The sequence below is a fragment of the Lactuca saligna genome, chromosome 4 (assembly GCF_052625555.1).
Source record: "Lactuca saligna cultivar CGN05327 chromosome 4, ASM5262555v1, whole genome shotgun sequence".
Lineage (NCBI taxonomy): Eukaryota > Viridiplantae > Streptophyta > Magnoliopsida > Asterales > Asteraceae > Lactuca > Lactuca saligna.
Genome location: NC_136420.1, coordinates 251,201,773 through 251,211,122, shown reverse-complemented (window position 1 = coordinate 251,211,122; position 9,350 = coordinate 251,201,773). Strand labels below are relative to the sequence as shown.

Here is a 9,350-nt window from a genome sequence, read left to right as displayed (position 1 = left end):
TATTACCAAGTATAAATATGTATTTATTTCATAATTATATGCATACTATAGTTTTTATTAGAGGAAATATATATTTATATCTATTAAATACAAATAAAAATATTTTTAAATGTATAAATACACTTTTTATTTGTATTTAATACATATAAATATGTTTGGAAATGTATAAATACGTACTCATTTGTATTTAATAGATATAAATATGTGTTTCATTTGTATAAAAAATATCTTATGCAAATTGTTATGAAATAAAGACATATTTATAGTTAGTAATATGTACAAATACATATAAATATATCTTTTATACAATAAAATCCATATAAAATGTATTTTATATTTATATGTATATAATATATTTTATATGAAATAAATATATATAATTATACCTACTATATAGAAATAAATACTTTTTTAATTTTTTAAATACGTTTTTAATGGAATACATGGAATTCAAATGTATATAAATCCTAAATACATGTATATATATTTTTAAAAATATATTTATATTAATAAAAATATTTGTATGCATTTAAAAATGTATGTATAAAATGTTTTTATATATTAAAATGTATTAAAATATGTAATAATAATAATAATAATAATAACAACAACAACAACAACAACAATAATAATAATAATAATCAAAATAAAAATCAAGGTAAGGATAAATCCGAACATTTTTGAAAAACTTAAGGGTAAATCCGAATATTTTTGAAAATTCAAGGGCTTTATTGGTATTAGATAAACGTTAGGTTACTAGAAAACCGGCTACAATGGTAAAAATGAACAAATTAAACAAAACTTCGGGCTTTACTGGACCTAAAACACGTCCAAAGGTAAAATCGATATTTTTGTGAAAACTTAAGGGTTTTTATGTCATTTTCCCCATGAAACCGAAACTCATGTTTGGTTAGTGAACTCAAACTCAAATCTTATAAAACACCTTGGTTAGCATTTTATTTCAAAATTAAAAAATATGTTTTGAAAATACAAAACTGTTTTTAAAACAATTTTTTATTATCTTTATAAAAGTATTTTTAAAAAGTCACAAATTTTTTATTTTTAGAAAATATATATTACTTCTTCATTCAAGATGATTATCAATTAACTCAAATATTATTTTCTTAAAATGGTTTATCAATTTATAATATCTTTTCACCAAATATGTTAATCAAAATGTTCTTTCGAGAAACTAAATTTTATAGCCATATAAGCTATTGTTTTAAAGGTAAATAAAATGAAAGTTATAACTTTTTTTTTTTATTATAACGCAATTATTTGGCTTCACCAATACTCATCCAGTCCATGGGGTTACTTGGCCAAAAGCTACAAGAGAGTCTCTAACTCCAAACACACCATAAAAGTTGATGCTTTTCAGACATGCATGTCCAATGTATGTCTTAAACTCTTATTATGTCAAAATAAGGCAAAAAGGCCAAGATTCCATGCATGACCCTTAAAACTCAAATCTAGACTAGATCCAAAGAGTCAAATGCTCTAAATGCCCTGGAGACTCATAAAGTTGCAAGCTTTATGAAGTTTAACCACCCAAGGCAACAAGAAAAAAAAGAGAAAAAAAAGGGAAAATCCATAGATCTAATCATGAACTCATCAAGATGAAGACTTTATACTTCCTTGAGATGCTTAAGGAAGGTAAACTCCTAGATCTTCTTTGCCTTGGACTCCCAATGAGGTCTGCCTTAGACTCCCAATGAGGTCTTCCAACACCTTTTCCTTCATAAGCACCAAAAACTCACACTTTTAAGGCTAAAACTCACAAAATGGCTCTAAGGTTGCATGAGATGATTTGGAGAGATGGAGGCTAATAGGAGGGGGCTAAAAGGGGGCTAAGGATCTTTAAATAACGCCCAGCCCTTAAACTTTAGAGTTTTCCCCCAACAACCACCACCACGTCGTGGTGCAATCACCATGTCGTGGTGGTTCATTAAACCCCGCGACCCAAACCCATCGCCACGTTGTGGATTCCAAAGAAGATTACCATACATACTATAAATTAATATGAAACCTAGAACCGGGTGTTACACTTTGAAACAGTAAGGAAATTACTTGATTGGTTGGGTGTTACAAATCTAAGCTGTTTGATTGTTTAGGTCTTGTGATTTGACTTAGGTCTTGTATTCTGAATGTCGTAAATTCGTCATACGATAACGATCTTTATATACACTCATTCATATTTAAGTCTACTACAACTTTCGTTTAAATTACCCCCGTTAAAAACTAATATATTTTTACTTACGATCTTTATATACATTCGCTTTTTTATGAATGTATGTATGAAAGTTTTTTATAAAATTATATGTAAAAATATAGTACTTTTCAAGAACAGTTGTACTTTATTCCTTAATTGAATAGCAATTTTGTTTTTCTGCCAATTTGCACTTGATATATATCTGAAATATGAGTTTTAAGAGCTTTTTTGGGAGCTTTTAGATTTAGGTTTTTTTTTTTTTTAATAAAAAAGTAATGGTAATTTTCAATGGTATGAACTTTTAACTTTTATTTTAGACAAAAATACTTATAATCCAAGTAGTTTTTGGTTTTATGTTCTTTAAAAGATAAAAGTTACGTTTGTCATAATTTTGATTTAGTTTATTTTAAAAATAAAAAAGTAATGGTAATTGTTCAACGGTAGGAACTTTTAACTTTTATTTTAGACAAAAATACTTATAATCCAAGTAGTTTTTGGTTTTATGTTCTTTAAAAGATAAAAGTTACGTTTGTCGAAAACTTCTACATTTTCAAGCTTCCGCATTCCAACTAGTTTTGTCAAATGACTATATATCTAAGAATTTTTATTGCTAGAATTTCACTTTGTAATTGACATTATGTGTCAAATTTCTTTAGCATGAGTGTTCAATTGTAAAAAGAGATCTATATGCATGATAATTTATCTCCACCACCCACTGTGCAAATGAGTGCAAATCACTTTGATGGGTAAATAATTTTTAAAATATATTTGAGAAAATAACACCAACCTCAAGGAGATAGAAGAAAAAAAATGTAGGACATCATGGGAAAACCTATTTTTTCCTAATTTTCTCGAATGAGTGATTATTTATACATTAAATCAAAAAGAAACACTCATATACAATTTATCGAATCAAGTCATATCCCTATTAAGTCCATTAAGTAAAAAAGAAGCAACACCTAATTCATGCTCATTCTCTATGTATAATAGTAGACAACAGGGAAAAAATAATAATGAGGTTCTGCTTAAAAACAAAGAAATGAAGCATCATATTTCACACGGGTGATGGTGGCAAATCCAGTAACAGCCAAAATCCTACACAATCATCGGAATCCAAATTATCTTGAATTGCTAGGAAATGTAATCCCCCACTTGTCTTCTTTGCAGCTTCCCAAGCTTCAGCTTCACCTGTAGTCTCGGGTGATCTCTTATACGAGGCATAAACATAACGTGTTGAAATCCCAACCGCTAGAACCAAATCACCACGAGCCAAGTCCGCTTCGATTGAACACACTTCTAACCCATTCATCCAAGCTGCAACCCACCCACATATAATCTATAGAGTTAAATACTTTCATTTCATTTTGTATTATAGCATCCTACTTTCCTTTCTTTCTATTAAACCATTGTACCCTCATTTTTTTTAACGCATTCTTCCGATTATAGCATTGCACTTTACATTTTCTTCTTTTCTTATTAGGCCATTGTACTCTGATCGATCTATCCAATTATAGAAGTGCAAATTGTTTCTATATTTGGATGTAAATGCTATAATAAAAGAATTTACAAGATTCTTCAATGTACGATGTTGTATTAGGAAAAAAGGAAGTTGAAAGTAGATTATTACGGATTTTGCTATACATGCAATACCATTGTATTGTTTTTTCCTAATATTATTAATAAACTTTTTCATGTTTTGAAGTCAAAATGTAGTCCTGTTGACCTCAAAAGTCAAAATAAAGAGCTTTTGCAACGAAAAAAAAAAAAAGTTACCAACCTGCTAATGGTCTAGCACGTGAAGATGCCACTGCAAGGCCAGGAATTAATGTCTCGTCATCTATTTCTATCCCCAAAAGATCCAAATCAAGAGTTGCACCAAAGTTAAATGATTTTTCTAGTGTTTCCAGCTCCTTCTTAACATCTGAAAAATGGAATCATAATATAATCAATACCATAATATGGAATTCCACCATACAACTTGCTTTTTTTTTCCTAGGAAAACAAAATGCAAGAAGTAACAACGTAGTTTGATTTCTTAGTGTATTATATATATAACATCCTACTTATTTTTCTTTCTATTACAACATTGCGCTTTCAAAGTGCTATCCAATTATGGGATTCTATTTTCAATTTATTTTTTTCTTATGAGGACGTTATACTCAGAAAACTTTACCCGGTACTTATAGCAATGAAGATTGTTTTGTATTTTGATGATATTGTTATGATTGGTAGATTTTTCAAAATAGATTCCACTTTACAATTTCCTTTTTTTTCTAGAAAGGAAAAATGCACGAAATAACAGTGTACTTGTGTATACAGCATCCTACTTCTGTTTCTTTCTAACACATCATTGTACTTTCAAAAAAAAATCTTATAAAGGCGTTGTACTTTGAAAAATCTACCTAATTACAAGAAGAGATGATAGTAGGATGTTGCTATTTCTTGCATTTAACCCTTCCTAACATTTGAAAAATGGAACAATAGAATCAATACCAATAAGCTTTACCAGAAATTATGTGAATATTATATTATATACCTGAAAAAGGTAACTGAACAAATGCCCATTTTTCTCCATACAAGCTATCAGGAAGATCCATAGGAAAAGGGTTATCAAGTGCAAGGAGTGGCTTTGATCCTTTCTGGAAACCCGGGTGTCGAGTATATACAGTTTCATAGCGTTCTTCAAGCCAAAGAAGGAGAGACAAACACTGAAATAAAATAAATAACCTGAAAGATGTCAAACTTTGGCATATCAAGTTTGCATTTAAAAGGAAGGATTGAATGCCAGAAATAGCTACGTGCTTTTAATGATTTATTAATTATAACATCTTACTTTCATTTCTTCCTATTATTACAACACTGTATAGCAATTTCATCCAAATACAAAACAATATTCACTGCTACAAATGAGTAGACATTTTAAAGTATAATGCTATAAATATAATTGGGTAGAGTTTTCAAAGTACAATAATGCCTTCAAATTTTGGAAGTACTATGGTCTAATAGAAAGAAATGAAAGTAGGATGCTATAATACATAAATAAATGCTATTTCTTGCATTTAGCTCTAAAAGGAAATGACACAGTTTCAAACAAAAATGCAGGTTTTATTGCTAGTGAGGACAGAATAACATATCAAACTATCAAAGGTCATAACTCATAACAAAATTATACTTGGTTTTGGTATGGGGATAAATCCCACCTAGCAGGCAAATCCCGGACCCCTTGTTTGAAAATTCTAGGAACTTATTTCTTCCCATGAACAAAATAGGGTCCTCAAATGCAATAAAGATGTCATATCATGATGACAGATTTATGATATTTTTGTAAACAACTTCCTAATGCTTACAATTCTTTGGCAGAAAGATAAATAGCTAAGAATTAGATTAACTACTTAAGAAGTATATACCATAACACTATATGATGAACTAAACACTTCGGCAAATGAATAGATTACTTGAGAAAAGCAGATTATAAAGCAAAGTATATGGCACACACCCGTTTGCTAGGAATTGGCTTTATACCAAGCTCTTTGCAGGCTTTAGTAATGATTGTCTGCATTTGTGACCTACAAAAATCATAAAGGAACCAGTTATTCGGCCTATCTATCTTTGAATCAAAGTAAAAGTCAAAATAAACAACCATGAAAGACTGACCTGAAGAATCTGATTCTATCTGGCAAAGGCACATCCAATTCATCACAAATGGACACAATTGCATCCTTCAAAGTGATACTGTTAATAACATTATTAGGAAAGTATTTGGTATACTGAAGGGACAAAGAGCTATCACAAGCAACAAGCTCCCAAATCTTCTTCCCTCTGATATCGAGAATAGGTCTGGAGCAAAAATCCAATTCCCATTCAGTAATGCTCTCTGGATCAGTTTCGGGGTCAAGATAACTCAATTCTGCAGTTGGATCATCATCTTCGTCGTCGTCGTCGTCGTCGTCAAGGGCTCCCACGGGTAACGAAACCGAGCTTTCGGAAACCGAATTGGGTGGAAGTGTGAGGATTTTGGAGAGGTCTGTTGGTGATTTTGTGAAAAAAGATGGGATTGTGATGGGTTTGGGTGAGAGGGAAGGTATGATTCTTCTGGTGTTAATGGCGAGACTAGCCATCCTGATACTGAGACTAGTCATGGGAGCAAAAATGGTTGCAGTGCGATTGGAAATGAAGTGAAAGTGGAGGCGTTGGTTACCGGCCACACGTCGGGCATATCCTTTAGGAACCGTCGTTGGATAAGGACACCGATCTCTAACAAATACCGCCCAAAATATTTGTAACTTGTAAGTAGGTTTGTTCGGTTTCTATCCCACAAAGTATAAAGTGTTAATGTCGTTTTGGTGGGTCCTTAAACGTGGTATTTATGTGTTAAAAACATTAGTACGATTGTATGAAGAAAACAAAAGGAAAAATATGTTAATCTTTATATATGTGGCATCTTAGTTGGCTTGTTTTTGTTTTTGTTGAGTAGTCACGTTTATTAATTAACATTTCAATTGAACTGCTTGTCAACATTATTAAAAGAAAAAATTCCTCTCGATCCTTTTGGTGCGTGCTTAAAGTTGAAGAATAAGAACAACAGATTCTAGGTATAATGTTGACGTCCTTGTACCTACAAGTAGAATTTTACCACCAAGGAGTATTTGTTCGGTAACCTTTTGCGTATGTTGAAGACAGGAAGCATCTTCTGGACTTCCTCGGTATGAATTTCAATGAATGCTTACCTTTTTCTTGAAAGGTTAACACATCTGGTCAAAGTTTTATTATTGTATGCCTAATATTTGTTTGAGAAAAGGCTTATGATTAATTAAAAATCAACTTGATTATGCTGATTTTATCGTGATTAGGTATAGTGGTGAGGGATGCAACATTACTATGTATACGGACCATTTTTTGGGCAGATTTAGAAAAATGGTTTTATGAAGAAGACAACCAAACTTATATTTTTGCAAGTCCATATGAAGATCAATCTAGTGTTGTGAGTGATGATTATGAAGACACGAGCTTGGATTTTTTTTCTCTCTTGATGTTGAAGTAAATAATGAAACAACTTGTATGGGCAGGTATAACAATGACTCATTTTTTAGTAAACTTTGTTATGAAAGAAGAACTCAATCAATAACCTAATCCGTCAATGTGGGACTAGTCTACTTAGTATAGGTTTTGCTGTTTAAATTGGAGGCTCCGGGTTCTAATATGGGCATAGACAAATTCTACTAACTTGGGGATACTGACTACTGACTACTAACTACTAACCAGTCGTTAAAAAAAACAACCCAACCTAAGAAAACAAGAATAACGAAATGTTGTAGAAGACGAAGTTTATGATAAAGTATGGGAGAGTGAACCAATATGTCAAACTCTAAGCAGATTAGGGATGAGATTTGAAATCCTAAGCAAATTAAACACATGATTTATAATTGTATTGTTGCAAATGGTTATCATATATGTTACAAGAAGAATAATACCAAAATACTTTACTTTTAGTTAGGTACTATAGTGGGCAGTGTACTTTCAAGCTATAGGGATAGTGGATGAGTGAGGAACACTTTTTATCGAGGAAGTAATTGATTAGTGAACAAAATTGTGCTAAGAATTTTGATGTGCAGAAAATAATCTAATAAAATAAACCTGATTCAAACTACAAATCTTAGTTTTAAATTTATAAATCCTAACAGACTAAACTGATTACTAGCACCAAGCAGTGTACCTGATTAGGAATAGTAGTAGTTGAAGTAATTATGGCTGTCGAACTTAAGGGGAATCGAAGTGTAATACATAAAAATAAAAATAAAAAGTACTTAAATAAACAAGATACTTAATGAGATATATACTTGATTGGTTAATTAAGCTCCCTGACTGAACCCTCAAAATAACGCATTCATCGAACCTAAATAGAGAAGAGTTGAACCTGTCAATAAGGAATGGTGTGTTGATACATCGAGCCTAAACAACGATCGAGCCGAAGTTGTATCTACCGTTAAAGATGACTACAATATCTAGGATCCATCATATATGAGTAATGACTCTACCTAAGTACGATGTTCGGTACTTGCGGTAGCTAGAACATTAATGACAATTAGATCAAAGTCAGTTCGTCCAGACAAGGTAACAATTCCCGATGAAAGACGGAAAAAAGGATTCTTAAGGAAGAATGAACATGTATGCAAATTCGATAGCTCTTACACTCATCACTCGAATTTGAATTAAGATCATTAATTGACGTAACCATCGGAGTGTTCTCCCAGGGTCGTCCCCGGTGAGCATCTGACTGGTTGTGTTGTTTTTCAGGTACGGACCTTCGATTCTCTATTCATCAGTCAGGCCCGACCTTCTCAAAGAGATCAGAAAAAACTGAGATTCGTCGTGTGGTGCTATCCGCAGGACCATGCAACAAATGGTCACTGATAGCGATCCGATCAACGACACCAGTCTAATTCCAAGGACGCAAACTCTAGAACCTCGTGTGGGAACACCACAAATAAAAATGGTGGTAAGAAATAAAGATGTAGGAAGACCTTCTGTCCCATAAGTGCAGGTCGAAGGAAGTAAAAAAAGATTTCATGATTGAAACATAGGAAATGGAAGAATACGAAGCCTTCAAAAGGTACAAAGCTATGAAAAGACGATGGAAGAAAAAGAAAAAAAAAAAAGAAGCATGATAAGAAAGATTAGGAGTATGTGTCAGTCAAAATGTACAAATTTAGTGACTCTAAAAGCGGAACAGTAAAGATAGGCAAGCTCATGGAAAAGTGAAATCGGGAAAAAGGCAAAGGATGGAGTGAGACTAAAGATAATGCAAAAGGTTGTAGAAGTTAAAGAGTATAATAGAGCTTTCAAAATCTTAAATTGTAACGACCCAAAAATACGGATAAAATTTTGTTTTTAGTTTCATTCAAATCACACAACACTAATATCAAAATAGGCAAAAGAGTATTGTAGTAACATGTTATCAGAGTACAAATTCAAAAAATTACTATATGCGGAAAACATAGGGTGATGCGGTGCGATCATGTCGGGCCCTTCCCCTTCGAACTGGAAGTACCTAAAACATAAATGGAAAACTATAAGCACAACGCTTAGTGAGTTACCCCTAAATACCACATACTAAACAAACATACTGCCAAGCATATATGGG

At 32.0% G+C, this 9,350-nt stretch overlaps 1 protein-coding gene across 1 annotated transcript; it reads right to left on the bottom strand.

Annotated features, from left to right (window-relative positions):
- Nucleotides 1–3,029: 3,029 nt before the first annotated feature.
- Nucleotides 3,030–6,500, bottom strand: ATAB2 (RNA binding protein). The gene is made up of 5 exons (XM_078992128.1): nucleotides 5,864–6,500; nucleotides 5,706–5,775; nucleotides 4,746–4,917; nucleotides 3,987–4,130; nucleotides 3,030–3,523 (listed from the first exon to the last, which is right to left on the bottom strand). Exons 1-5 carry the CDS (start codon nucleotides 6,346–6,348, stop codon nucleotides 3,264–3,266), a joined length of 1,131 nt encoding a protein of 376 aa, XP_078848254.1. The 5' UTR covers nucleotides 6,349–6,500; the 3' UTR covers nucleotides 3,030–3,263.
- Nucleotides 6,501–9,350: the final 2,850 nt, after the last annotated feature.

Coding starts and splice junctions, on each gene's coding strand:
- ATAB2 (XM_078992128.1), bottom strand. CDS start 6,348: ATGACTAGTCTCAGTATCAGGATGGCTAGTCTCGCCATTAACACCAGA. Junction 4,918..5,705: donor AGCCAATTCCTAGCAAACGG/GTGTGTGCCATA, acceptor ATTTTATTTCAG/TGTTTGTCTCTCCTTCTTTG. Junction 3,524..3,986: donor ACGTGCTAGACCATTAGCAG/GTTGGTAACTTT, acceptor GGTGGGTTGCAG/CTTGGATGAATGGGTTAGAA.